This window comes from Trypanosoma cruzi, genomic scaffold (assembly GCF_000209065.1).
Source record: "Trypanosoma cruzi strain CL Brener 1047053516623 genomic scaffold, whole genome shotgun sequence".
In the NCBI taxonomy this organism is placed as follows: Eukaryota; Euglenozoa; class Kinetoplastea; order Trypanosomatida; family Trypanosomatidae; genus Trypanosoma; species Trypanosoma cruzi.
The window spans coordinates 107,749-134,741 of record NW_001849472.1 but is presented as its reverse complement, the minus strand read 5'-3'; the positions used below and the strand labels follow the sequence as shown (position 1 = coordinate 134,741).

At 46.2% G+C, this 26,993-nt stretch overlaps 12 protein-coding genes across 12 annotated transcripts, besides 28 other annotated features; all 12 read left to right on the top strand.

Moving 5' to 3' along the window:
• Window positions 1-2,288: part of a sequence feature (areas merged during assembly that could not be assigned to a particular haplotype. This can correspond to areas where the two haplotypes were merged or to regions with more than two copies in the genome that were merged during assembly.) that runs on past the window's edge.
• Window positions 10-53: a sequence feature (A-rich).
• Window positions 331-1,032, top strand: Tc00.1047053506559.490 (hypothetical protein, conserved; the record flags this gene model as incomplete). Its single annotated transcript, XM_816721.1, has 1 exon — window positions 331-1,032. One exon carries the CDS (start codon window positions 331-333, stop codon window positions 1,030-1,032), a length of 702 nt encoding a protein of 233 aa, XP_821814.1.
• Window positions 1,100-1,127: a microsatellite.
• On the top strand, window positions 1,259-1,672 carry Tc00.1047053506559.484 (hypothetical protein, conserved; the record flags this gene model as incomplete). Its single annotated transcript, XM_816729.1, has 1 exon — window positions 1,259-1,672. The coding sequence occupies one exon, from the start codon at window positions 1,259-1,261 to the stop codon at window positions 1,670-1,672; it is 414 nt and encodes a 137-aa protein (XP_821822.1).
• Window positions 1,673-1,718: a microsatellite.
• Window positions 2,252-2,281: a microsatellite.
• Window positions 2,289-2,926: a sequence feature (areas merged during assembly that could not be assigned to a particular haplotype. This can correspond to areas where the two haplotypes were merged or to regions with more than two copies in the genome that were merged during assembly.).
• Window positions 2,304-2,687, top strand: Tc00.1047053506559.480 (hypothetical protein, conserved; the record flags this gene model as incomplete). The annotated part of the gene is made up of 1 exon (XM_816720.1): window positions 2,304-2,687. One exon carries the CDS (start codon window positions 2,304-2,306, stop codon window positions 2,685-2,687), a length of 384 nt encoding a protein of 127 aa, XP_821813.1.
• Window positions 2,700-2,724: a microsatellite.
• Window positions 2,927-11,857: a sequence feature (areas merged during assembly that could not be assigned to a particular haplotype. This can correspond to areas where the two haplotypes were merged or to regions with more than two copies in the genome that were merged during assembly.).
• Window positions 3,076-3,095: a microsatellite.
• Window positions 3,601-3,625: a microsatellite.
• Window positions 3,864-3,957: a sequence feature (A-rich).
• Tc00.1047053506559.470 (ribosomal protein L35A, putative) lies at window positions 4,041-4,490 on the top strand (the record flags this gene model as incomplete). The annotated part of the gene is made up of 1 exon (XM_816719.1): window positions 4,041-4,490. The coding sequence occupies one exon, from the start codon at window positions 4,041-4,043 to the stop codon at window positions 4,488-4,490; it is 450 nt and encodes a 149-aa protein (XP_821812.1).
• Window positions 4,684-7,002, top strand: Tc00.1047053506559.460 (uncharacterized protein; the record flags this gene model as incomplete). The annotated part of the gene is made up of 1 exon (XM_816718.1): window positions 4,684-7,002. The coding sequence occupies one exon, from the start codon at window positions 4,684-4,686 to the stop codon at window positions 7,000-7,002; it is 2,319 nt and encodes a 772-aa protein (XP_821811.1).
• Window positions 7,186-7,221: a sequence feature (A-rich).
• On the top strand, window positions 7,338-9,050 carry Tc00.1047053506559.454 (GTP-binding protein, putative; the record flags this gene model as incomplete). The annotated part of the gene is made up of 1 exon (XM_816727.1): window positions 7,338-9,050. One exon carries the CDS (start codon window positions 7,338-7,340, stop codon window positions 9,048-9,050), a length of 1,713 nt encoding a protein of 570 aa, XP_821820.1.
• Window positions 9,398-9,433: a microsatellite.
• Window positions 9,572-12,538, top strand: Tc00.1047053506559.450 (uncharacterized protein; the record flags this gene model as incomplete). Its single annotated transcript, XM_816717.1, has 1 exon — window positions 9,572-12,538. One exon carries the CDS (start codon window positions 9,572-9,574, stop codon window positions 12,536-12,538), a length of 2,967 nt encoding a protein of 988 aa, XP_821810.1.
• Window positions 11,858-12,556: a sequence feature (areas merged during assembly that could not be assigned to a particular haplotype. This can correspond to areas where the two haplotypes were merged or to regions with more than two copies in the genome that were merged during assembly.).
• Window positions 12,557-17,590: a sequence feature (areas merged during assembly that could not be assigned to a particular haplotype. This can correspond to areas where the two haplotypes were merged or to regions with more than two copies in the genome that were merged during assembly.).
• Window positions 12,808-12,833: a microsatellite.
• Window positions 12,915-12,938: a microsatellite.
• On the top strand, window positions 13,080-18,038 carry Tc00.1047053506559.440 (hypothetical protein, conserved; the record flags this gene model as incomplete). The annotated part of the gene is made up of 1 exon (XM_816716.1): window positions 13,080-18,038. The coding sequence occupies one exon, from the start codon at window positions 13,080-13,082 to the stop codon at window positions 18,036-18,038; it is 4,959 nt and encodes a 1,652-aa protein (XP_821809.1).
• Window positions 17,591-17,659: a sequence feature (areas merged during assembly that could not be assigned to a particular haplotype. This can correspond to areas where the two haplotypes were merged or to regions with more than two copies in the genome that were merged during assembly.).
• Window positions 17,660-26,993: part of a sequence feature (areas merged during assembly that could not be assigned to a particular haplotype. This can correspond to areas where the two haplotypes were merged or to regions with more than two copies in the genome that were merged during assembly.) that runs on past the window's edge.
• Window positions 18,240-18,387: a sequence feature (A-rich).
• Tc00.1047053506559.434 (hypothetical protein, conserved) lies at window positions 18,450-18,944 on the top strand (the record flags this gene model as incomplete). The annotated part of the gene is made up of 1 exon (XM_816738.1): window positions 18,450-18,944. One exon carries the CDS (start codon window positions 18,450-18,452, stop codon window positions 18,942-18,944), a length of 495 nt encoding a protein of 164 aa, XP_821831.1.
• Window positions 19,566-19,620: a sequence feature (A-rich).
• On the top strand, window positions 19,675-21,777 carry Tc00.1047053506559.430 (TPR-repeat protein, putative; the record flags this gene model as incomplete). Its single annotated transcript, XM_816714.1, has 1 exon — window positions 19,675-21,777. The coding sequence occupies one exon, from the start codon at window positions 19,675-19,677 to the stop codon at window positions 21,775-21,777; it is 2,103 nt and encodes a 700-aa protein (XP_821807.1).
• Window positions 21,797-21,835: a sequence feature (GA-rich).
• Window positions 21,841-21,867: a microsatellite.
• Window positions 21,892-21,966: a sequence feature (T-rich).
• Window positions 22,093-22,135: a microsatellite.
• Window positions 22,827-22,898: a sequence feature (T-rich).
• On the top strand, window positions 23,503-25,020 carry Tc00.1047053506559.420 (glycosyltransferase ALG2, putative; the record flags this gene model as incomplete). The annotated part of the gene is made up of 1 exon (XM_816712.1): window positions 23,503-25,020. The coding sequence occupies one exon, from the start codon at window positions 23,503-23,505 to the stop codon at window positions 25,018-25,020; it is 1,518 nt and encodes a 505-aa protein (XP_821805.1).
• Window positions 25,354-25,381: a microsatellite.
• Window positions 25,481-26,602, top strand: Tc00.1047053506559.410 (hypothetical protein, conserved; the record flags this gene model as incomplete). The annotated part of the gene is made up of 1 exon (XM_816710.1): window positions 25,481-26,602. The coding sequence occupies one exon, from the start codon at window positions 25,481-25,483 to the stop codon at window positions 26,600-26,602; it is 1,122 nt and encodes a 373-aa protein (XP_821803.1).
• Window positions 26,694-26,728: a microsatellite.

Sequence of the window (26,993 nt, the reverse complement as noted above, 5' to 3'; positions counted from 1 at the left end):
GCAAATGCGTTTTTGTCCTTATTGCTTTCTTTTTTCACTTTTTTTTTTTTTTTCGGTGAGTTTTTGTGGTTGAAACTTGCGCCGATAATGATGGCGATGATGCGCATTTGGTTTTGATGCGATGGAGAGAACATGTGACCACTGTTTTGTTATTGTTAGGCTCTGAGTTTGATGTTTTTGACGACAATGTAAAGCGTTGAGTGGAAGTTTACTTTTTTTTTCCTGTGCGTGTGTGTGTGTGACCCTTCTGGAGACTAATGGAGATGAGAAGAACAGGAATGCAGATGTGCTTCATTAGGGGTATGTATATATGTATACATATTGACGTTTATGTACGGTTTTATTCTTTGTTTAGTTGTTCCGCTTCACTTTTCTTCTCATCTCTCTACCTCTTTTTTGTTGTGTGAGCGCATTGCACCTGATTCCTTTCTGTTTACTTATTTATTTATTTTGTTTTTGTTGTTTTCTCAATCATTTTGGACGATGTCACTTGGACGCCCGGATGGATTAGTCTCTGGGAGCTCTTGTTTTGGTAGGTGGGATGCTGTTTTCTTGCGGAAGTGTGGTGATGGGGCGCTTTTAGTGCGGGACGAGCGGAGGAGCATTCATGTGACTTTGGTCTCTCGGGAAATTGAGGAACCCCGTTTGTTGCTGGCAGCCTGGGACCCTCAGGACGTTGCAGTGCGGGTGAATCATATACTGTACGACACCGGCCCAGTCGAAATTAGGGCTGGTGATAAGCTTCAACTGACGAATCTGGGGGCGTGGAGCGATGAGGACGGGCTCTATTTTTGTGTGGAAAATGTCGAGACACCGGAGGAGGCGTTCCCTCTGGGCGCGCAGGACTCGGCGCCAAAGACAATTGCAACGGAAGCCCCGTCGGAAACTCCTCGTGTGTGTGGGGATGAAAATGCGTGGCGTGTCTTCATGAAGGATCGCCTTGAGAGGGTGGGCCAAGTGCTTTCTTTATGGACAAATTTGAAATCGCCGTCTTCTGTTCCCTTGTCGGCTGTCACCGCCCACGCAATGTAATCTATACTGGCTCAGAGATAGCTTATTTTACTTTTGCTTTCTTCTTTACGGAGTCGTGCGTTTGCAAAACAGCAACAACAACAACAACAACAACAGAAAAAAACGGTAGATATGCCTGCATTTGCATGCTTCCTCCATTCCTTTTTTTTTTTCTTTTTTTTCCTTAAAACTTTCCAGCGTGTGTGGTACCAGGAAATAGAGTATCCTGGTCTACCACACAATAGTTATGATTTTGGGGGCTTGGTCGGCTGTTGCATCATGTCAATGGTGTACATTCTCACTTCTTCGAGCAACCATGTTGGCTTTCTGTGTATTAAATGCAGCATGTGCCTTTTTATTTGCGTGGATGATGGACTCAACGGAGATGGTGGTTTTTCGTATTCCGGCGATAGAGCATAAGTGGGACCTGCGCGTAAAAGCGATGGCTTGTCGTCGTGCTGGGCTTTTTTTTATATTTTTTTTCTTTCTCATTTTGCTGGCACCGCTGTGGAACCTTTTACGCGATACGTTTCGTTTATTTCTTTTTCGTCTTCGGTTTTGTGCTCGCCGGAATTGCCGTAAAGTCGTGTTGCGTGATCAGCGTCGACCCCTCCGGTGGAAAGAAAGCGATTCGGAGATAGAAGAGATGTTAGGGCGCTAGTTTTTTTTTGTTGTTGTTTTTTTTTGTTTTTTTTTTTTTTGTTTTTCCCTTTTCGACTCAGGTTTTTGCATCTTTTGCCATGCTTCCCATCCCGTCTTTTTTCTTTTTTTTTTTCTTTTATCCTCCCCTTTCACCCTTCATGTGCATGTACGGGTATGTGCACTTATATATATATACTTTCCGCTGTTATTGTGAAATCTTGCAAACTAATGATGGGAAAAGAAACTGCAAGGAAAATGTCAGGGAAAGGAAAGATCCGAGGCGAATACTTGACGGAGTTTTTCTTGTAAAGCGTTGTTGTTGTGGTTTCTCTTTGAAATGTTCCCTACTCGGCCATGGGGAGTGCACATGGACATGCGTGTTCACGCAAGTACATCTGTGAAGCAGTGGCTGCATCTGGTGGCCAGTGTGTTTCGCCCTCCGCCTAATGGAACAAGTAGAAGCGGCGTTTCGTGTTTGTTACAGTCGAGACGACTTGCGAGAGTAAAAGGTGAAGAAAAAAACGGCAATAACAAATAAAAGGAAACGACCTTTTGGGAATTCTGAAATTTTGGGTGTTATTTGCCTTTTTGCTTCATCTTTTTTTTTTTTTTTTTTTTTTTTTTTTTTCGGATTTGCCTCCGTCAAGCTCATGTCTGGGAAGGTGTACGCATACATAGCCTTTTCCTTTCTGAATGCGGTGACGGCATTTCTCATAGCATGGCTGATGCACATTCGCATCAATTCTTTTGCCATTGTGGCAGTACTGAACGAGTGGAATCTGGACGAGAAGGCAATGGCGTGCCGTAATGCAGGTTTGATGTACCTTGTTCTGGCCGTCGGTCTCTTCCTCCACTCTAGTTACAAGCAGCATCGCACGCGTGCGGTGGAACAGCAGCGAGACGAGGCGGAAGCGACGAATATGCAGGAGAAGGTGCCGCTGTTGTACTCGACGGCACTTCAAGTAGACGAGACGATGCCGCGACACGGGTCCGTGCGATTTACCAGCGGCTACGGCTCTAGCAACAGCAGCTGAAAGGAGAGGAGGGTGCGTGCGTGTGTGTGTGTGTGTGGTAAGGGATGTGGAGAAAAACGCAAAGGGGGGAAAAAAGGGGGAGGGGTATTTGTACCGTGAAAAGATGTGGGCAATGAAGATTGGAAGAGGGACAGAGAAAACTGAAATATGAATGATAAAACAAAGAAATGGACAAAACAACAACAACAACTAAAAAAGTGTACTCAACCAATTGGTTTATTGGGATCCTTTGATTATTATTATTATTCCCTTTATGGGGGGAGATTGTGGTACCATTATCGTCATTCTTAAAAATAAGCCGCAGCCGAAGCTTTGCTTCATTTTTCTTTTTTTTTTACCGAACTGGCGCGAAACCCCAAATGCACACAAGTTTTCGCTGACACGCCGTTTATTATTATTATTATTATTTTCCTTGCGAAAACAGGAAGAAAGGGAGAAAAAGAGAGACAGTGAATGGGAAAATGAGAGGGTGAATGTGAAAACAGTATGCGATGTGCGCGGTGGGTGCCGTGGGGGTGGTGCTGCTGATTGACGCGAGTGTAGGTGATGCTGTTAACTCTTTTTCTTTGAATTTTACAAGAACAAGAGGAAATGAAAAGCGAGATGTGGAGACATTCCGCCTATAAATGAAACTAAAGTGGTTGTTTTTCCTTATTTTTGGGATGTGTGTTCCTTTTCTTTCTTTCTTTTTTTTTTTTTGTTGGTAACCTTGCGCCTGAATCGCCGCGTCCACAACTCTTCCTGTTGCCATGCTGTGTGACGACTTGCGCTGTGTGTCCGAGTGTTTCTGTGTTCGTGTTCATATACCTACCTCTGGTCCCAAGCATGAGATTCGTATATTTGCCTGGAGAGAATGTACATGGGATTTATTCCCTCTTTCTCTCTTTCTCTCTCTTTTTTTATTCTGCCGTTGTATTATTATTGTTATTATTATTATTTGCTTATAATTATTAATAATAAGGGTTTTTCCTTATTTGGGGTTCTTTTTTTTTTTTTTTTTTTGTTGGTAACCTTGGCCTGAATCCCCGTCCCAACTTCCCTGTTGCCTGCTGTGTGACGATTTGCGCTGTGTGTCCGAGTTTTGTGTTCGTGTTTCATATACCTACCTCTGGTCCCAAGCATGTTATTTGCCTGGAGAAAAGTACATGGGATTTATTGTCTCTTTCTTTCTGTATCTTTTTTTTTTTTTTTTTTTTTTTTTTTTTCCTTCTGCCTTTGTATTATTATTGTTATTATTATTATTATCTGCTTTTTTTTTTTTTTTTTTTTTGCTTTGTTGTTTTCACTTTGTTTCTCTCCGACAGCAGCTAGGCTTACGCGACTAAACCTAAATCTTCTTGTCAAGAAATAAAAATGGCCATGTTGAGGAAATTTCACGGTTCTCTTGCGGCAAACCGCAGCAAGAAGATCCAGCAGCTGACAAAGAAGACCTCCACGGTGAAGCGTAACCGCAAGTCTCCCCGTCTCTACATGAAGGCGGTGCTGGCGGGATACACTCGCGGTCTCCACGGCCAGAACAAGAACACCGCCATCGTCCGCATTGAGAACGTCAACACAAAGGAGGACGCCGCGTGGTATGTTGGCAAGCGTGTGTGTTACGTTTATCACGGCTACAAGATGAAGCGCTGTGTCCGCTGGAGCAAGGCTCCTGCCCGCCGCAGTAACACACGTGCCATCTGGGGCCGTGTTACACGTCCTCACGGTGGTTCCGGAGCCGTCCGCGCGAAGTTTAATGGCTCCGCCGTCCCTGCATCGGCGATCGGCAAGCGTGTTCGTGTCTACCTTTACCCCAGCCGCATCTAAACTACAATGCCATTGCGGGGAAGGAAACGGAGAGCCGGAATAAAGAGGGAGATCAGTCTAGGCCTGAGCAGCTAAGCATTCTTTTAATATTTTTATAAATGATTTCCTGCGATATATTTCGGAATTGAACCCTAGAAAGTGGGTGTCATTTGCAACATGAGCAAATAATTTTTTGATAAAATCTTTTTAATGAATGTGTTTATTGACGGATTCCGTATTTTTTTTTTTTTTTTGGTTCTTTTCTTCTCTTATTTGTTGTCTGCAAACGTGTTATGCGTTGAGGGAGGTTCCGGTGGAAAAGAGACAATTGCCGTCACTGATGGGTACCATAGATGACATTACGGTTCGTTCCTCTCCCCCCTGGATAGATGTGGTGGTTTCCATTGCGCCAGTGGAACTTTTCGACACAGGGGAGTTGGCACTTTTGGCTGTGCACCCTGACGGGTGTGTCACGGCGTGGTCACCGCAGGATCCGAGCGTTTTGTTGATGCGAAAGCGACCGATGAAGGCGTCATGTGTTGCTACTGCCCATGAAACTGTACAACACAGTGTGCTAGCATGGTTTGGTGGATCAAGCGCTGTTTACTGCTACCGCGTCCGTCGTCGGGGAGGTCGGTACGTCCACCTGCAGCTTTTGTACAAACTGCGGCTGGATGGCACTGTAGTGGTACGGGAGTTGCAGACCGACGGAAATTTGCTCGTTGCTGTTATCAATTCTGAGTCTCCAAAAGTGTTCTTTTGGCCCACCATTGGTTATTTAGCCAATGCCAATGACCCTTATGAGCAAGCAGCGCGTTGCTTTTCCCGTTGCATATTTGGTTCACCGGAAACATTCTCGGATGCAGCGCTTGGGAATGTGTCATCGTTGCTCATGACGGAATCGACGGTTTGGATCGGATGCACGAGTGGTGCTATTTTATTACTAGAAACGAGGGATATTGGATTAGATGCCACTCCATCCTTTAGCCTTCGAACAGCAGGGGCGTGCCCCGTGACGGCCTTGGCGTTGCTATCACATCCCCCACGCAAATCCATAGTGGTAAGTGGATTAGAAAATGGCGATATCATTCTTTGGTCGGCGGGGGCGGGGGCTCAAATTGGACAGTACTTTGTGCATGTTGGCGCAATCTGTTCCATGGCGTATGTGCCGTGGTGTGGGGGTTTGTGCACTGTCAGTACTGCGCGAGAGGTGTTCTTTTGGGGATGGCAAGAGTCACCCGATCTTTTGACAGTTATGGAGCGTGGTGTACTTGACGATGATATGGGTTCAACTGCGGTAAGGTGCTTGTGTCCCATACGTGGCACATATTTGCTGGCGTGTGCGGCCGAGACATCCCACATATTGCATTGGATGGCACAAAGCACGACGGACGCCATGGTGGGTACGCTCTCAACGATGTTACCTGTTAGTTCCGACGTCCTGCATGTGATGCCTGAAGAATTGCAGGATCCCGGCGTTGAATCCCGCCCATGGCAGGAATGTTACGTGTCCGACGAGGCGGATCATAGAACTCTCCAGCAAGACGCGCTCGTCAGTAAAACAGATTCCTACGGGCTTCCGACAAAGGTGGGAGAGGTTGGAGAAGGAACTTTCCAACAAAGCACGCAGCCTGCGGCTTACTTGCAAATGCCGGGCCAAACGCCTGAGAAGAGTCACGTGATAGAGACCCTAGCAATGCAACTGAAGGCAGCGCATCAGCAGCGAAAGGTGTTATTTGACACGCCGCATAAACTAGAAATGGAAAGGGAAAAAACGAGGGCATTCTGCGAAGCGGAGTTAGTCCCTCTAAGGGAAGCGAACATGGCGCTCGTGAGTTCCACTAAAACATTGAAATCAAAATTAGATGGCGGGAATCAGCGGTGTTTTTCTCGACGCACACCGAAAGAAGACAAGATGGTGGGCACCAGCGACCACGCGTCGGACCACCAAGCCCTACTCTCCAATGTTTCGCAACCAGAAAGGACTGTCCAGGCACCATCACGCTTTATGAGTTTATGCACGGGTGAAAAGAGGGAGGAAAATGGGACATTGCCGGGGATGAGTTGTGATTTTTCGGGAACGGTGTCAGAACCCTTGCGCGACACTTTCATGGACGGCCCAGCAAAGCAGTTATCGTTGGCAAATCATCCGCCGTTGGGCCATTACGTGACTTCACACCCGTTGCATGATGGCCCAAGTGAGTTGCTGCAAGAGACAGAGGAAAGCACGACTTCAGCGAGCGTTGTGAATGCCTTGCTGGTGCAGCTTTCACTTATGGAATTGTTGTTGCGGAATTACCGAGAAGCATTTGTTTCAAGAGATTCTCTCCAGATACACTCGACAAATATTTTATCGGATTTTTATTTAATGGCACGGGATATTTTGGGAGGTGAAATGGCGTCTGCAGTCGTCCAAGAGGCGTTACAAGGTATGCCCCTCTCAAACGAACATGAGGTGATTCGTAAACTCTTTTTTACTCTCTTTCATAGGTATCGTGCCGCTGTCTCGCATTTTCCTTCTAGATCCATCTAGGTGAGAAGGCGGTGAGGTGCACGCTTTGGACTATGAAATGTGTATATTTTTTGTTCATACCGTGTTTTTTTTGCAGACTTTGCGTCGAGCAACATCATGCGTGGATAGGGCAAAAAGGATGTCCTGCCACACTGTCGTCCATTTGTGTGTGCGTTTATTGATTTTTTTTTCCCCCACACCGCATTTTTCTCTATTCTTTTTTTTTTTTCTTCTTTTTTTAAGCCAACACCCGAAAAGAATTGTACCGCGTGTTGGATTGAAAGTTTTTGAGCCGATAAACAAACAAGGGGTTGCTGCCGTCGTGTCAATTGGAAGTAACTGCAAGTAGCGGCAGCATGGACCAGCATGATGAACCGAAAGCAGTCAGAGATTCCGTAGAAAGTGCCCTCGAGAAGCGTGCCGCGGCAACGTTTGATCTCCACAGGCGGCTGGCAACTGTTGCTTTGGCGGACTCGGAGGGCTGCGGGTGCCTCACGGAGGAGGATGACGACGGCGATGTGGAGTACAAGTGGCGGCTCACAGACGTCACTCCCGCTCGATTTAAACATCTGGTGACGCAAATGCAGTTTCGAGTAGGGGAGGGAAATGGGCAATGTCTTTATGAACTCGGTATCGCCAATGACGGATCCCCGAGGGGGCTGCCAAGATGTGAATACCAGGAGACTGTGGAGACGCTGCAAAAAATGGCGGAGGCACTTGGTCTTGATTTCAATATTTTACAGGAATTTTTGCTACGGTCGGAGCCAATTCCACTTTGGTGTGGCGAGATTCTCATTACGCAGCGCCAGGCAGAGTTGCAGGATGGAAAAGTTGCCTTCTGTGGCACCGCAGGTAGTGGAAAGTCCACGCTGATTGGTGTACTTCTTACTGGGTATCTTGACGATGGCATGGGCAGTGCCCGACAACTACTTTTTAATCACAAACATGAGGTTAGCACGGGAAAAACAACATCTATCGTGGCGCGGGCCATTCCTATAGACAGCAGCGAAGGAAAGAATAAGAATTCTACTCTTTGTCGCTTAAAGGGTATTGACTCCTCGTCACGTTCGCTTGCAATGATAGATCTTGGGGGAGATGTAACAAAACACATGCTTTTTGGTTTGATGAGTCGTCGTCCTGATTTTACCGGCATATGTGTTTCTGTTGAACAACCGGTAGTGGAAGTAACACTATACGCAAGAGTATTTCGTGCCATGCGGATCCCATTTTTTGTTGTTGTGACTAAACTTGATGTTGCTTTTGATTTTGAGGTGGATGCCTTTTTGTTTGAGTTAGCGGTTGAGTTTTCATTGATCGGCTGTGATTCTGTTCTCCTGGCGGATGTCGACGGTGTGGATAGTTTCCAGCGGTCGTGGAATAAATCGAATCAAGTTCCCGTGTTGCGTGTTTCCTCCGCGGATGGATCGGGCATAGAACTTTTTCGACACTTTATGTCATCTCTTCCTATTGGCTGTATGCCGGTTACACCGGACGGGGAATTTGAAGTTTTTCTTGACGGAAGTTTTTTTGTTCGTGGTGTGGGGCCCGTTGTGCATGGGCACGTGGTGAAGGGTTCAGTAGAATTGGGGTGCCAGTGTCGTATTGGGCCGGACTCAGAGGGAAAGTTTTACCCCGTCATAGTTCAGGGCATACACGTCGGAGGATCACATGTCACGCGTGTGCGGCCGACGGACGAGGCCACTTTTGCTCTCTCTGAGCTCCCAAGAAGTGTGGACATGGCACAAAAGGGAAAGATCTTAGTTCCAACTTCTGTCAGTGTTTGTTGGGAGTTTGAGGCACACTTAAAGGTGCTATCACAGGGCATGACGCCCCGACTGCAACCAATTCTTTACACGGGCAACATGCGACAGGCGGTGAAGATCATTTCTCCTTTACCCAATGATGCAGATGTGTTCTACAAGGGATGCCTGGTTCGATTTCAGTTTTTGTATCATCCAGAGGTGCTTCGGGAGGGTGCCAGTGTCATTCTTCAGTGGAATCCAGAAGGCATAGCCGTTGGGGAAGTGAGAACGGTGTTTTCTCACGCCCCTGTTCCAGTAGTAGGTTAGATGAGTGGTATATGTGTGGCATGGCTTTTCATCCTTTTTTTTTTTTTTTACTCTCTTTTTGTGATGCGTGTGTGCGTGTTTTGCTCTGTTCACTTCTTTTCTCCCTTTCTCTCTCTCTATATATATATATATGTGTCGTTGGTTTTTTTTTCAATCCGTACTCACGAGGCATCTGCGCTCTCTCAGATGTCAGTTGAAGAAAAAACAAATAGAAAAGTTCTTTGACTTTTCTCATTCAATTATATTTTTTTTGCATCATTTTTAGTTGAGTTTTTTTTTTTATGTCCGTGTTTATTTGTGTGTGTGTGGTGTTTGCGACTGTGGAATGCGATGCTTTGCTACGGCTCTTTTTTTTTTTTTTTTTTCCTTTTTTTCACTTTTTTATTGGCCGTCATATTTTCTGTCGCAGCCTTTTGTGCATCGTGTGTCCTCTCAAAGACGACATTTTTGGAGCGAGGAGCAAGAGAAAAAAAAAAAAAAAAGGAACAGCAAGGGAAATACCAGACTTCCTTTGGCTTTAAATGCGTTTCATTGCTTTGCTGCGGGGTCTGCTGCTGGCGTGTCTCATTCTGGGGGTTGTGAGGATATGCCGCGCTGCGGATGGAGGACCGAAGTACAGGGAGGTGCAGAGGGTCTCTGTTGATTGGAGGACGCGCTCCATTACATTTCTTTCTGCAGGATACACTGCAGAGGAGGAGGATCAATTCCAAAGCGACGTCAACAAATGCGTCGATGCTTTGTATGGCAGAGTTCGCGGTGTTGTTTCAGAACCGTGGAGTAGGTATGCGTCATCACTCAACATATACGCCGTGTTTCAGCCTTCAGTGGGCTCAGATACCACTGTGGGAAAAAATGAAACATTGAGGAATGAGCAACTAGATCTTGAATGCTCGATTAGTCACTCTTATCCATTCTTTATAGATTGCAACCTAAGCGCTGTCTTCGCATTGTCCACCTATGCCCCCACCCAGGACCTTATTGTTGTGCTGGTGAACAACCCCAAGAGTGTGGTAGGCGAGGGTGGGAAATCCCTTGCAATCTTTACCAACGCTCCATTGTTTATGCCATTCTTTGCTATTCGTGAACTTACTAAAGCCATTGCCTCAGTGAGTTCCGAGTACGTTTTGGGAGTCGAGGAGGAGCATGATGTGTACGTACCGAACTGCGCCCCATCCATTGAGGCGGCGCGTGCACGTTGGGATTATTGGATCGACCAAGGGCTAGCAGATAAGACACCGTCCCAAGGTTGTTTTTTCAATAATTATTACCGTCCGTCGGAGAGTGATTGCATGATGCGAAATTCCTCTATAGAGGGCTTATGTGCTGTCTGTAAGGAACAGGTGAATCTTGCTCTTCTTTCTGCAGACCCGAATTTTTCCCGGCCGACTACACGCTGCACAAGAACAGCCCAAAAGGTGCAGCTCGATAAATCTAAAGACATTCAACTCAATATTGGACAGATCACAGGAATGACAAACATGAGTGTGTCTTGGATGCTGGGGGACGGAACTATCTTTGACGCCGCCCACTCATCTCAGCTTGTGGTACCCAAGGAATTGTGGAAGAACTGGTCATTGCCAACTGAATTGTGTGCCGTAATTACGGACAATTCCCCTTACATCCGTCCAGTGGGAGATACGAAGCTCTTCCGAAGAATATTATCATATGAGCTTTTTTCAGATGAATCTGCTCCATTTGAAATGAAAATGTGTGGAATGTCCGATAGTTGCACACCATGTGAGGGGTCTATTTGTGATGATTCTAGTGGTTTCAACTTGCGGGATGTTGAATGGAAAAAGAAAGGAGTTGCAAAAGCTGGAAAGAGAAATTACGTGATTTCTATTGTTGTGTGCAGCAGTGTGGCTCTTTTGGTGCTTTTAATTGTCACTGTTTTATATTTATGGTGCTATTTGAAGCGGCCCCATGAGTTGTTTTCCACTTTGTTTATGGACATTTTAATTCGCAAATTTATTTTTATATTGTCACTTATTATCGTGGGCTTTTCGATTTTTAGCTTCGCGTCCGTCCTGCTTTTTTTGGAGGCTGATATCATTTTATATAAACAATTGCTTATCCCTTATGTTGTAATTACGGTATGGGCTTATTTGATTACGCTTTTGAATATTGCATTGGTGATCTTTCGTCTGTACGCGGCGGTCATAGTTTGCGGTGCTTTGTTGCTCGTTAATGGGTTAGTGCACACAGTCCTTGGTGCGCTTTGGGTAATTGTAGCAATATTTGAGGGAGATTTCTTATTTGGTTATTTGGCTTCTCGATGGATGAAAACAGCAATAAAGAATCCGAGTGAAATTGAACTTATTCAGTCACGTTTGCAATGCAGCGGATTCTTTGTCAGTTGCCTTGAAGTTACCTCGTCCAGCTGTCCAAAGGAGAGTGAGAGTAACATGTACGCCAAGCCCTGTGAAGAGTTTTTTATGCTGGACCTTTATGCTGTCCATGGAACTATAACGGCACCTGTGTTTGTAACGGGTATCCTACTTGTCGTAGTTGGACTTTTGGACATTGTGTTTTTGATTCGTTCGTTTTATCTGTCAAAGATTGGAATTCAGCGACGGAAGTATCACAGTGACCCGAAGGCGGCGGTTTTGCCTCTGACATTTGCGGAGGCAAGGAAGCTGCGTCGCATGTTTTACAGGGTCTCGGGCAAAACCAACAGAACATTGGCAGGTCGAGGTGTGACGCGGTTTCTGGAGAAAGTCTTCCGGACGAAACTCAAGCCGGAGGAGAAAAAAAAAATTGAGGATGCGGGTCCAGTGACGTTTGACAAACTCATGTCACTTTTTTTCCCGCACTTTATTACGTCACGAATGGACCCCCGTCAGTTAACTCCGGAGGAGACACAAGAGGTCCAGGGAGTGTTTGAATTGCAGAATTGCCAGTACCAGAAATTTTGTCGATTCGCCACCGCATCCGGAGCCCTTTCACCGGAGACACTTTTTAAACTGTTTCTTTTTTACACAAGTGATCACTTCACCGTGGATGAGAGTGAATTTATCTCGCTTATCAAGGCGGAGGCGGAGACAAACTGTCCTGATGCTTCCATGTGTCGGGGGTTGACGGCGTTTGAACTCGAGGGATTGCGCCACGTATGGACAGCGCTAAACCCAAGGATACTTGGCGATCTGAATGACGAGCAGATTGCTCTGTTCTACCAATGGACCCACAGTGAGCCTCTCAGCGGGGATAGCCATTTTCAGGAGTGGAAGAATTCCCTCGACGTGCGTCAGCGCGGCAGTATTGGGTGGGGCGAATTCTGTTATCCTTTTGCACAGCGTGCTCTTTTATGGAAGGCGCGTCGGTTTCTGAGCAATATGGAAAAGGAGGTTCCACCTGAGATGATCACGAAGAATTTGGTGGAGCAGCGATTTGGCTGCGAGGTTGCTAATGCCATTTTTCTGCCATACGAAGATGAGATCCCCATTGAGCGCGTCCTTGAGTATGTGCTGCTCTCTTCCAAGAGCAAATAGAGAGAGTGGAAGGAAAAGTGAAGATGGGGAGGGGAGAGAAAAAACAAAAAAAAGGGAGGGGGTTAATGTACATACATGAGGGATGCGCGCTTTTTTTGTAGTTTTTTTTGTTGTTTTTGTTGCTTTTCCTTATCCTGTTCCTCAGCATTGCAATGCGCACGCACGCATGCATGCACGACTCCTTTGTTTTCGTATACACACGCACACGCAAACGTGCACACACGGGCAATACATGCATTTGCATTCGTGTATGTATTCTTTTTACGTGATTTCTTTTTTTTTTTTTTTTTTTTTTCCCGTTGTGTGGGCCAATACATATTTATGTTTTTATAAAATGCTTTACTGCAGTGCATGATGCCTTGTCGCCACAAGAACGTTTTTTTTTTTTTTTTTTTTTTTTACTCTTTTACAGTTCCCGCGTGAAAAAAAGGACGTTATAAGAAGAAAGCCATAACAACAACAAAAGCAACAAGAACGACTATCAAAAAAGAAAAAAAAAGAGGGAAAAATAGGGGGAGGAGGGGGAAGGAATTTTGTCGTGATGGAAGAGAACGGACAGGTTTCGTCCTTGTCGTCGTCTGACGGCGCTGAGTGCTGGAGACGGGATTGTCTTGTTCTCTCCAATCAGACACAAAATCTTCTTGTCGCCATACGCTCCAACGGAAAGTTTGGCGCAAATGCCCGTTTTGCAAATGCGGGGCGAATCACTGAGCATCCCTTGTTACGTCAACTGAAGGCGCTTCAGCGTGAGATTATGACTCCGGCGTTGGTGCGTTATATCAGCGAGGAGGCCATTCTTCGGCCATTCTGTGATCTTTATAGTTCGGAAGAAATGGGTGACACAATAGTAGGCGTCGCCCTGGCTTCATTGTCAAATCTCATTGACCTTCGTTGTTCCTTTATTACAAGGAACGGTCTTGAGATGATCCTTAAAATTGTGCATGGAAAGAAGGGTGAAGCAAGCGATATTTCTACATACGAGGTAGTGCTCGCTAGAACTTTGCAGTTGTATGTGAGTTGTGCAGGCCATCCCTGCGCGCGAGGGTTGCCCGAGGATCTTTTCATTCGGATATTACGACGTGCGTGCAAAGTGGCACTTCATCCGATGGTTAGTCCCCTGCTTCGTCGAACGGCTGAACAAGCCATGAAGTCTATTGTTACATCTCTGTATACGTTTGTTGTAAAGAATAGGCCCCATTCCAGCCCGTTGGAAGAGAAGAATGAAACAGCGGTGAATAACGAGGCAGGGGAGGAAGAGGAGTCATTCCTTACGGGAGCTAATATGCTGCGTTATATTTGCACCCTTATAATGGGATCCGATAATGAAAGGGGATCTAATTCAGACATTCAACGCTCCGTCAATAAATCATCGCCCAAAGCTGCAGCAGTGCAGTTAGAAGGACTATGGCTGGTACAAGCCATGTTGCTTGTTGTCAATGATTGTCTCTGTGAACCTGGCTGGGAGGAGTTACTCCATAGTGTTCAACAAGATCTTTGTCGTGCACTTCTCGTGACAGGAGTGAGTACGGAGAATATTATTGTACTCTCTCTGATACTTCGAACAGTACACATTGTGGTGAAAATTGCTTCTATTCATGTGGTGCCACAGACCTTTTCTTTTATTAGGGTTCTCCATCTTGATCCAATTATGCGCATGACGGAAGAACTTCGCTCCGGTCCATCATCACCGGGAAGAAACATTTCTTCGCCCTCCATGGCGACCTCACCGTCTATGCCTACAGGATCTCAAGCGCATAGGAGTATAACACAGGTGATGGATCTATATGAACGTCGAGAGCTTTTATTGGAGAGTCTTGTAGAATTCTGTGGGGATGCCGATTTTTCCACATTCTGCTACGCGCAGTATGACCTTTCACGACGTTTTCCCCCTTTGTTTGATAGGCTGTGTGCGGTATTGGTCGAAAATTGTTTTTATGTAGTCGATGAAGACAGTTCCTCTGCCTTACGAAGGGAAGAACGCACTGGTGTCTCTTTTGATTTTGGTGCAGAGGGGTTTTTGACACAAATGGACGCACTCGCCTTGGAGGCCATGATTGGCCTTTTACGTCAAACGTCTCTGGCTGTTTCGCATCCGTTGCCACCTCCAGCAGAGTTAACGTCTTTGATTTTGTCTCGGCTGGAACAGAAAAAATTACTGATGGAGTTTGCCTCCCTTTTTCGAAGAAACGCTATCAAGGAGGGAATTCCATTTCTTCTTGGGAACGCAACCCGTGTGCCCGCCGGGTCATCCTACCGCAATATTTTTGGAAGTGGCGTGGCAGACACACCGGCTTTTGTTCTTGTTGAGCCCGCTGGTGGACGTGAGGTGGGTGCCTGTCTTTATTATCTTAGCGACGTGCTGGACAAACGTGCACTGGGGGAGTATCTTGGCGAGCTCGGTCGGGAGCTGCCCGCACCAGCATCTGGCGAGGGGGAAGAGGGCGCGGCGGCCCTTGCAGCCTGGGAATCAGAACGAGAGAAGTCTCATTTGCAGGCAGGAACTGTTCGTTTCTACGAGGAGCAGCTGAAGGGGTTTTTACAGGAATTTGATTACCGCAACAAGTCCCTGTTGTCTTGCATTCGTGAAACCGCCTACCGTATGTGCATGCCAGGGGAGGCGCAAAAGATTGATCGCGTCATGGAGGCATTTGCGAAAATTTGGGCTAAATCTAATTTTGATGCGGGGAAGGAAATTAATCCTTTTTGTAGTGAGCAGGGGCCATTTATTCTTGCCTTTTCCTTGATTATGTTGAACACGGATCAACACTCTGGTAAAATGATGAAGCCAATGAAAAAAGAGGACTTTAGACGTGTGCATCGTGACAGTGATGGTGGTAATAAACTTCCAGACGAATTTTTGGATCGATTATATGACGATGTAAAAGCCCATCCAATTATTATGGCGGAGATGATTGATGCAGGCTTCTCAAATGATGTCACCTGGGCATTGGAAATGCGGGAACTTGCCCTTTCTAAAGATGTGATATCAAAGGATGCCTTAATGAGATGCTCTATGCAAGTTACCGGATCCAATCCTAAGGATCAAGCTGTTGCTCAAGCCCTGCATGCCTTTGTTTTTTCTTCTTTATGGAATAATTGTCTCACCGCATTTTCCAACACAATATACATGTGTGGCATCTCCCTTGAGCAATATCTCATGGCGGAGGGAGATGTGGAGTTGGAAAGTACCAAACTTGATTCCTCCTTAACTCCGGCCGAAGAGGCGTATAATGTTGCGCTCGACGGTTTATGTTTTCTAGCCAAGACTGCCACGATGTTTGGCGTTGTGTCTGCCGTCAACCATGTCGTTTTGGTTCTTTTATCACAACTCCCGCTTGACATGCAGGATGCCAATGGTTCATTGGTTCGTCTCGGTAATCAGCGTTTCTCTCTGCATTGTTTAGAAAAACTGTTTTGTGTCCTCCATGACTGCATGCCGATGGTGATAGATGCCTGGGGGGAGTTGGGCAACTTTTTTTCTAAATCCTTCTTGCTGGGTGTCTTTGCGAAGGAACCAAACGTTACTTCGTCAACGTCTTCCTCGACGGATTGCACTGAAGTATGGGAGGAACTGCGCCATAATCCGAGGATAGTTGTGGCGGGAGCCAAACGTGCGACTTCTGAGGGTGGCTGGTTTGCGGCGTTGTGGGGCTCATCCATTTCCTCCGAACGTGCGAAAGCACAGGAAGGTGAGGAACGACGGGCGATGGAGCGTGTCAAGATGCTCTTCCCCACGATGGAGGAATTTCTGCGAATGATTGACAAGCTGGAGGACAAGGCACACCTTCAGTTTTTTCGTGCTTTGTGCGAGACGGGGAGAATGAAAAGCAAAGGGGCCGCGGACAGTTATGCTGCCTCATATATGATGCTTCTCGTCACAGAGGTTGCCATTCGTCGTTCAACCGATAACGTTGTGCTGGAATGCTACATGAAGCTATGTCAGCAGGTAACATCAAGCATATTTGCCACTATTAATCAACCGAAAAACTTGCGTTCACAGCAGAGCAACAACAACAGCTGCAATGATGGTAGTGGGAGTGGCTGCAACAGCAACAAGAATAACACGACTAGTGCTGCGATTGAATACGAATCTTCCCTGACTGAACCTAGCCAACCGATCCGTCCTGAAGCCCACGAGTATTGGTTGTCACTGGCAATCCGCGTGGTAAAGGCACTCCTTAGAGCTTTCAAACATTTTATCTGTCATTATTTGCAGCAGGAGGTGGGACCACAAGTTTTGGATCTGCTTACCAATGCCCCTTCCAAGGTCTTCACGTCCGTGGTTGCTCCATTACTTTCTAGCACCTTGCTAGAATTACTTTCTGAGCCACAATATCTACCGCACGTACCGACCCATTCCATCTTGGTTAGACTGTTGAATACGCTTTGCATGATGGCAACCGCATGTAGTCACCCTCTAGTGCAGTGGCGAACGAGGAAGGCGCTAACGATTATGGTGAAAGAGGAACATTACGATATTCTGCGAGATGGTGAGGATGTTATAAACGCCTTGGTCACCTATGCCCTGGAGTCATATAGTGAAGATGAAGAAGCTGTTGGATGTGTAGCGAATGCGAGTGAGGTGGATCAAGGTGAGAATTTGGAAAGTATTGCAGATGATGTTACCACGATCTGTCGTCGCCTTGTGGCCGCTCATGATTTAGGAAGTACTGATAATGAGAATACTGAGTGGCATCGGGTGTGGATTGCCTCACTTCGAGGCCTATGTGCTTTGGTTGTCTTGTCGCGCCAGTACCGCGATAGAAGTGAGGCCCTGTTATGCCTACAGCATTGCTTGTTGGATTCGGATATTAAGCGACTTCCTGTCGCTTCCATTTCTTTGTTATACGAAGACGTTGTTTTCCCTCTTACTGAACAGATTTGTGCGCCATCCTCTGCAGCTGATCCTGCACCGTCAAGGAGTACCAAGACACCCGCCGATACCGCCGTGAATCCGACTTCCACCCAAACGTTTGTGACAAGTCTTTTAAGCTCGTTTTCGCCGCGACCGACAGCAAAGGTGGCGACGAAGAATTCAGCTGACCCGTCCAGTGCTGCAAGGGAAAGAAACCAAATTGTGGCCATCGACCTAAAGTGCCGTGTTGTGGGCCTGCTGCCTAAGGTGCTTTTACACTACGTGAAATCCCTTGGAGAGACGCCGGAGGTGTTACAGGAACTTTGGCAACGTATACTGGGTACCCTCTATGCCCTTTACACCGCCCCGACAGAAAGTAGTTGCAACACAGTGACGGCCGATGCACAGGACGCGAGGGAGTTGAGGCGTTGTAACGCTCTAACGGAGGAAGAGAATGTTCTGCGTGAGGCCATCCAAGAAACGATAAAGAATATGATATACGTTCTCTCCGCGACGCTCTCTGAGCCTGAGTGTGAAGAGGTTATGCAGCAGACACCGTACTTTTGGACGTCCACCAAAAATTTGTTGCGTACATTTGATTTTGCTGGGCCTCTTCTCGCCCACATTGACGCTCTTGACGGTTGAGAGGCAGTTTATTTTTGTCCTCTTTTGTTTGACTTGGGGAGGTCTCTGAATAAAAATAAAAAAAAGGGAATGACGAAGCAACGCCTGGTCGGCCTGTCGTCAGTGCGGTGTAAAGAGAAGGGCGGAGAGAATCTGAGAAAGAGCGAGGAATGGAAAGTTAAAGTGAGAAGGAAGCAACGCGGTTTTGTCGATCCTATCCACTTTTTTTTTTCTATTTTTATTTTTTTTTTTTTTTTGCTGTTGTTTTTATGATTTTTTAAATTTTTTACCTTTTTGATTTCTGTTGTTTTTGTGTTTCTCTTTTTTTATTTATTTATTTAATTTTATTTTATTTAATTTTATTTTTTTTACTTTTGACAGGTGCGTCTTCAGTTGTGAAGTCCAGCCGGCACATTACACGATTTCTTTCGAATGGGGTCTCTTGTGACTCCCGGTGAAACGTATCGGATTCTCGCTCCGAGTTCCTCGCTTCGTGAGCATCTCACCGACAGCTACTGGTGCTCCGCGATGGAGGAGGTCTGCGACGGCAAACTAGACGGCGTGGCAGTACGCTACACCGGGCAAAACCTTGTCCTAATGCAGTTCCGCCCAAAACGCCTTTCGCCAGCCGGGTATCGGTACCCCTTATCCATGTCTATTCCTGTGGAGTACTTGGTGCCTGTAGCGAGCCGTCCCGTGGACGAAAGTACATCTGTGGGGGGTAGTTTTTACTCCTCCCACGAACCCGGCAACGGCTCGTTGTCTACGAATGGCTTTGCGCGACTCTGCATTGTCTGTGGAAGGTACAACGTCCCGGATATGGTGCGGCGTCGCCACGGATTTAAGTGCAGAACATGTGTGGGTAAAAAATCCAGCGCAAAATTGCGTTTGGAGGGTGCTCGTGGAAAGGACGAATTAGAAATTTAGGAGGGTATCATTTGGAGCGTGCGGGTTCTTCTCTGGCGTGGCAGTGAAAAAAGGAGAGAACAAACAAACAAGAAGGAGGAGAAGGCGAAGTGGAATGCACACCGCTGTAAAGGGAATGGTGTATGAGTGTGCGGGTGTGGCGGGGAGAAAATGATTCTATGCGATTTTGTGGGGAAATACTCGAAGAGATGAGGGAAGTTGAAAAAGAATTTCTTCTCCGCCATCCCCGAAAATCACAATAGATCTTCTCTCTTTAAAAGTTAAATTATTTAGGTCTGTATGCAGCATTGTTTTCATGTATACGTGTGTTATGTGAATACCTGCTCCCTGAACCGCCTGTATTTAACCCACTTCCTTAGTTATTTATTTACATTTCCTTTTTTTTTTTTTATCTCAATCTCTCTCTTACGCGGTTCCACCACGCCACAGGAAGAGAAAAGTAAAAAAAGTTGCAGTTTGAAATGGGAAAGAACCAAACTAATAAATCAGATCTTTTACGCCTCCTGTGGCTGTATATTAATGTTTTTTTTTTTTTGTTGTTGTTGTTGCTGTTGGTTTTTTGGTTTGTTGGCCTCTATTTTCCTGCATGTTTTATATACATATTATGGATCCACGGAGCAATTTCTTCTTTTTCTTCTTTTTTTTACTTTTATTTTATTTTGTGTGTGTTCTCTTTGCCTTTGCGTAGGTGCCTTTTTTGCCACTATTTTTCCGCAGACTCTGCCCACGAATGGAGGCGGCAATGAAGGATGAAGGAATTCAAACCGGAACGTCATCGTCCTCGTCGTCGTTTACGTCGTATGCGGACACGCCAAGCAAACGACGTGGCCCTGACAATGGCGTCGTCAAATGGCCCTCATTTGGTCAGCCCAATCTTCTCCACGGTGAATTGGATCCGCCAAGTGCGAAGTGGCTCGAAAGATTTATGTCCACTTATTTCTTGTGCGAGTTGTGCCACAGGATTGTGATGGATCCCGTGCAGATTTTGCCAAACACTATGATGACGTGTAGAAGGTGTGCGCTTTCGAGACGAGTCTCCACCGACGCCATGGCAGAGTTGCCCTTGGGTGTTGTGCAGGCGTTTGAAGAACTCTGCGAAGCACACAGACGCCATCAAAAACCCCGTGTATTTACTTCACCAGAGGCGGGGGCGACCAAAAATGCCGGGGACGATTCGATCGCCGGCCGACGTACTGTGCGAGTCAAACGCAACGACGCCATTCCAGGGAGCAGGGTGGTCAAGTCAATACCCTCCCGCACAAATGCAGATTCAATCAATGCGGCCAAACCAGCTGCTATTGAGCAGGAGGTTAGGGATATTGGCGAAGAGGAGTTTCTTCAAAGGGAGGCGATAGATAGAATGGAGGCAGATGAACGCTTGGAGTTACTGAAGAAGCATTCTGCTTCTGTGCGAAACATCAAGGGACGCAACCGAAATAGCAGTAAAGCACTGAAGGCCGAAGCGGACGCTACGTACGAAAAGGCGGAGTATACCATGGCATTAGAGTTGTATTCAAAAGCCATTGAACAGCAACCCCTTGATCGTCTGACTCGTCTCAGTGCTCTGCATGGGAATCGAAGTTCTGCATACTTCATGGCGCAACGCTACAGTGATTGCATTTCCGACTGTCTTAAAGTGATAGCGCTGGAGCCTGGCAATGTTCGGATGTATACACGGGCGGCGAAAGCGGCAGCAATTATGGGAGATATTGCCCGCGCAGTCGCCCAAATGGAAACAATACCAGAGAACCTGATAACAGATAGCATTCTTGCTGAAAAGAAAAAGTACAAGAGTGGGCTTGATTTGTTTCAGCGTGCTGAGCGTGTTTTTGGAACGGCGGAGGGAGATGAGATTTGGCTCATGCTGGTTGCTCAATTCAGTGATACGATTCCCTTTCGTCTGCGTTACGCGGAGTCGTTGTTCAAGCAGAAACGTTACCTGAAGGCGGTGGAGGCGTTAGAGGTGGTGTCACCTTCCCGTCGCTCCCCAAAGTTGTGGTACATGATGGCAAACTGTTTGTACCTTTCAGGATTTGAGCACTTTGAAAAGGCGCGTTCATGCCTTACCGACGTCCAACAACTGGATGACAATTGCGCTAATCTTCTGAAGCTGATCAATTTGGTCGATGAAGGCAAACAGAAGGGAAATCATCTTTTTCAACAGAAGAAATTTGCAGCCGCCGTGGAGCACTACACTTCTGCAATTAACGCCGCAGAAAATAACAATCAAATCTTGCGCATCTTGTACTGCAATCGGGCTGCCGCACACAAGGAACTGGGAAAATTTCGAGAGGGTGTTGAGGATTGCACAAATGCCATTCAATTGGATGCGGAATTCTCGAAGGCATATGCCCGCCGTGCACGTTGCCAGCAACAACTGAGTAACTTTTCGGCGGCCATCCGGGACTTCAAGAGCGCCATACAGTACGACCCGAGCGACCATGAACTAGTACGTGAGCTGCGTCACTGTGAACACGGCCTGGTGAAGGAGGCGGAGCGTGAGAAGGATTACTACTACGTTTTGGGTGTCAGCCGTAACTCCAGCGAACGCGAAATTAAATTGAAATATCGCGAACTTTCTCTTCGTTGGCACCCCGATAAATGCATTGCGCTTCCAGATGAAGAGCGTGCGCAAGCGGAGCGCAAATTTAAGATTATTGGTGAGGCTCACACAACTCTTATCGACCCTGTGAAGCGGCGTGAGTATGACCTCAAGCTAGACCGTGATCGCATGACGCGTTCAGGTGCATTTTCCGGATTCGCCACTTACAGCAGCGACACCTTCCGCGGACAGGCGAGTCGTTATCGCTCCGGCACCAGCGGATTTTGGTGAGAAAAGGGACAATTAGATATCTTTCTCCCTCTCTACCTCTCTACATCTCTCTCTCTTTATTGGTATGTATATATATATATATATATACATGACCAAAAGGAGCCCGGTGAGTATAAAAAGAAAGGACAAAAAAAAGATCATATGAAGAGAAACAACAACAACAAAAAAAAAAAACCAAGAGGAAGAAAAGCAACTTTGCGAGCAGGAAAAGCCAAACATTCAAATTAGAGGAAGCAGGCAGGTATGGATCTTTTATTATTGTGTATCGGTTGTTCTACAGAAGCAATTTTTTTTTTTTTTTTGGTTGTGTTTTACTGCTGCTGTTGTTGTTGTTGTTGTTGTTGTTGCTATTATTATTCCTATTATTTCCCTCTTACAACCACTACAGCAGTGGGATATGCGAATACAAACAGGCCGAATGACGCGCAAATTCATGTTCTTTTACCCCCCTTTTTTTTTCCATCGTTGTTTTGCCTTGTTTCTTTTGGCTGATGTTCTTTTTTTCTTTTTTATTTTGAGGAGCCTTTTGAATACTCCCACCCTCCGCTCCGCACTGTTTTTATCGCATTCCTTCGTGTCAGAGAAATTATTATTTGTGCTGTTGATAGCATTATCTTTTTGTTGTTGTTGTTCGAGGGGAGAGGAGTGCGAGTGTGGGAGATTTCATCGGGACGAGCTTAATGGGGAACGGGTGTGAGTTTTCTGATTGACCGCTGGAACCTCAGTGTGTGGTCATGCGTGTATACGTGTAATGTGAGCAATGACCCGGAATATAAGCAGGCATCGATTTGTGGTTCTTGTGGGATTTTCTGCTTTTCCCTGTTTATCGCTTTTTGCGTACATACTTGCAATTATATCGGTATATATGTGTGTGTGCACGTTGGCGCTGGGCTCTGCCCCACCCCCAGTATCGGGAGCAAAGGCACACATCCATCAAAGAAAAACAAAGGGGCAGAAAAAAAGAAAAGAGGGAAGCTGTGGCTTCATGAGACAAGAGACATCGGCGACAGAAATTTGGGGGAAAAGAGCGGATTGCCAAGTAAGAAGATAAAATAAAAATAAAAGTAAAAAAAAAAAAAGAAACACGAAAAACAAAAAATGAAAAAAAAAAAAAAAGAAAATGAGGCGGCAGTCGATGCGGAAAAACAAGTGGGGCTATGGTTAGTGAGCGTGTTGGAGTTTTTTTTTTCTTTTGTTGCTGTGGATGCTGCCGCTGCTGCCGTTCTTTTTTGATTTTTTAGTCATTTCTGATTATGGTTCTATTTTTGTCAATAGAAAAGAGGAAAGTGAAACGTCATGGCGGCGCACGCGCCCTTCTCTCTTTTTTTCCCTCTTATTCACACACTGTCTTTCTTTTATTGTGCATGTGTATTAGTGTGTGTGTTATGTGTGTGTAATATGCACTTATATATATATATAAGGAAAAATGAGGGGAGGGAAGATGGAAATGTGGCAAGAAGAAGGAAAACGCTGTGCGACGGTTCTTTTTGTTTTTATTTTCTGCCCGTTGGATCTTTCCGCTGATGTTTCATTTTTTAAGGAGCCGGAGTGTGTCATGGGGACCAAACAGAGTGAGCAGGAAGCCGGTATACTTGCATTATAATTTCTTTTTCTCTTTTTTCTTTTTCTTTTTCTTGGTCGGCGGGGTGTTGCTGGTGGTGGGTTAGGGTGATCATTGCGTTTGTCTTTGCCTGTTGTGCGTGGACGGAAAAGGCCAAGAAAAGAATGAACGAATTTCTCTCATATCTGTCTATCAACCTTGGATGCTCTTTTTTATTCGTTGGCATCTTGCTGGTGCTTCGCCTGCGGATCCATGAGGCCGCACTGCGTCGGTTTAGGCCCGAGGCGGCAGAGACGCGAAACCCAACGGACGTGGCCTCCCAGAAGGAAGCTCAGCGACCACTGAAGGTGGTGATTCTTCACCCAGACCTCGGCATTGGTGGGGCCGAACGACTTATTATTGACGCGGCTTTGGCCCTACAGAAACATCAGCGTGTTACTCCCGTCAGTGTATGTATTGTAACAAATCATCATGATCCGAAACGTGCATTTCCGGAGACTGTGGACGGTACTGTAAAGGTGGTGGTGAGTGGAGCGTGGCTACCCGATCATTTCTTGGGACGTGCAAAGGTTTTCTGCGCGACGTGTCGGATGCTTTGGGCTGCCCTCATGATCTGCTATTGCTACCCCGACACCGACTGTATCTTTGTGGATCAAGTAGCCGCCGTGCTACCGCTGCTCCACTTTGTTGCAACGCCCATCCCACGTCTCTTTTATTGTCACTTTCCTGATCAATGCTGTGACGCCAACCGTGATGCGCAGGGGCGTTTTTTGAAACCCATCTGGAGAGTCCATAAACTGTACCGACGCCTTTTTGATTATTTGGAGTCTTGGGCGCTGAGCTTTGCGGACAGCATTGTGTCAAACTCAAAGTTCAGCCGAGGGGTGACGGTGAGGGTTTTTCCGCATCTTGATTCGGTCATTGACGCCGAGTCAGATATTTTTTATCCTCCCGTTTCGTGGGCAACTAAGGATCTCCCGACCGACACGACGCCCGACCTCGAGAATGATGAATTGGCGCCGTTGCATAACAGTCTAGAAAACCGAACTGTGGTGCTTAGCATCAACCGTTATGAGAGGAAGAAGAATCTTCCACTGGCAATTGATGCATTTGCACTTGTTGTGGCGGCGGTTTCTAATGTCACCTCGAGGTCCCCACTTCTTGTCATGGCCGGGGGTTATGACGTCCGCTTGAAAGAAAATGTGGAGCACCTGAAGGAGTTGAAGGAGTTGGTGGCGCACCACAACCTCACAGATGATCAGGTTCTGTTTCTACAGAACATATCTGATGTGACTAAGGGCTATCTTTTGTCGCAGTGTCGCTGCTTAGTTTACACACCAGCTATGGAACACTTTGGAATTGTGCCAACGGAGGGCATGGTGTGCGCCAAACCAATTGTCGCCGTGAACCAAGGCGGTCCATGCGAGAGTGTGGGCGAGGGTGGGACACTTTGTGATCCCACACCGGAGGCATTTGCCGAAGCACTGACGGCATACGTGAAGGACGAGGCGCTGGCAAAACGTGTGGGTGCAGCCGGACGAGAGCGTGCATTAAAGCTTTTTGGAATGGATGTCTTTGGAGAAAAACTGGCAACAAGACTGGTGACCTTATGGGCAAAGAAAAACGGAGAGCTGAATTCTGCCCAAGACGAGGAGAGTGTTAAGAAGCAAAAGAGTAATTAGCATTTGATGTTAAAAGGGACAAAAGCATTTTGTTTGTTGAGAGGCATGACTCGGGTAGAAATGAGACATTTGTTCGAGTATATGTACGTCTTGCCTTTTTGTCTCTTTTTTTTTTTTTTTGTGGGTGGGGGTGGGGGGGAAGTGGGGAAATGGGTGGGATGATGTTGTCATGGATCGCTTGTCACTGGCTGTCATCTCCTTCCATTTATTTGCTTCTTCTTTTGTTTTTGTTTTTTTGTCCTACGCATAAATAAAAATCTATTGATGTGTCCTCTCTTGGACGCTTTTAATATTTCCATGAGGTTAATTTTTGGTTCTCCTGCTAATTGTGGATTTTTTTTTTTTTTTTTTTCCCTTTTTTATTCGTGCTTTCTTGTTTTTGTTGTTTCTTCTCTACAACCGACGTCTTCTCTTCTTTCTTGACGTGGGCATCATCAAGTTATCTTTCCCTGTTGAGGCAATGCAGAGTGAGCTCAGTGGCATTCTTTCCCGGATTCCGGCAGCGGTAATTGGAACGATTCTTGCCGATGAATCATGTAAAACGGTTTGGTTTTTCAATCCAAAGTCGCGTGAAGTCATCTCCATGGATGCCCTTCGCTCGCTACCCAATCCACCTTCCAATTCAGGCGCTGATGCGACGGAGCGGCACCTCGTGTACGGTATGATGCGTGTGCGTAATCAAGGTGTAATGTTTGAACGGGATCATATTCAGCGCCTCTACGAGAATTGCGTTCTTGCAGCTACTTCGAAGCCCCTCACCGATGAGGCTACGCTGCCGTTTCCTGTTGAGGGTGTAACGCAAAGTATTCGAGATTACATATTGAGCGAGCATAAGGAGAGCGGTGACATAAACCTCAAATTTGTGACCTGGCTGCCGCCCTTTTCCAACAGTTTAACCACTGCAGAGGCATGGCAGAAATTTCTGTCTGATTTTTCATATGTGGTGTACTTCGTAAAGTCCTTCTTTCCACCAAAAGAATGGTATACAGAGGGAATTCGAATCTCTCTTTTGTACAATGCGAGGAGACATACACCAAATGCGAAGATTATTCAAGCGCCGCTTCGTTCCCGTGCGAAGAGTCTTCAAGACAGCTCTGGGGCGTTTGAGGTCTTTTTTGTTTGGGATAAGGAGGCACATTTTCTGGTGCCCGAGGGATCTCGTTCCAATTATCTTCTGGTCACAGAGGACGGCCGTCTTTGTTGCTCCCTGCAGAAGGATATCCTTCGTGGCATTACACTCCATACTGTAAAAAGGGTCGCCTCTACCACTGGACTGGCAGATATCGAACACCGCCCTATTTACGTTGGCGACCTTTGCCTGGCAAAGGCAATCGCCATGCTAGGGACAAGTCCCGGTGTTCTTCCTGTGCGGGAGATCCAATTTTATTACGATGAGGAGAGTAAAGCAAATTTTATTTCCTCTCTGGACGACTACGAGCAGTGCATGAAGGAGAAGGGGGAATGTCCGTCGCTGCCAAGGGAGACCATTTTGTCCAACGGTGGACGGCTGGAGCTGGATAGTCCTCATAACACGATGTTGGCGCAGCTACGGGAAGCATACGAGGCAGAGGCCTTCCGCTGATCCTTTGCAGCAAAGGGAGGAAGAAAGTCTAATATTGGGTAAAAACAGAGAATAAAGCCGTTTGATTCGGCACCATGAAACCCCCCCCAAAAAAAAAATAAATAAATAAATAAATAAATAAATAAAAAAGAGAGAGAAGGGGAAAAAAAAACATTACGGGAAGTGGGTATAGATAGCAAAGAAGGAGGATTATTGGTTTTCGCCAAAGTGTAAATAAGAGAATTAACAAATAAAAAGAGTTGGGATATATTAAAATCATGAAATATTTTTATCGGGATTTGGCGGTTAATATTTACGCAGACAAGTATCGACATTTTATTTATTTTTTTTGTTTGTTTGATTTTTGGCTGGGAATTTTTTTGTATGAACACTTGAAGGGTGCGGGCTCGCA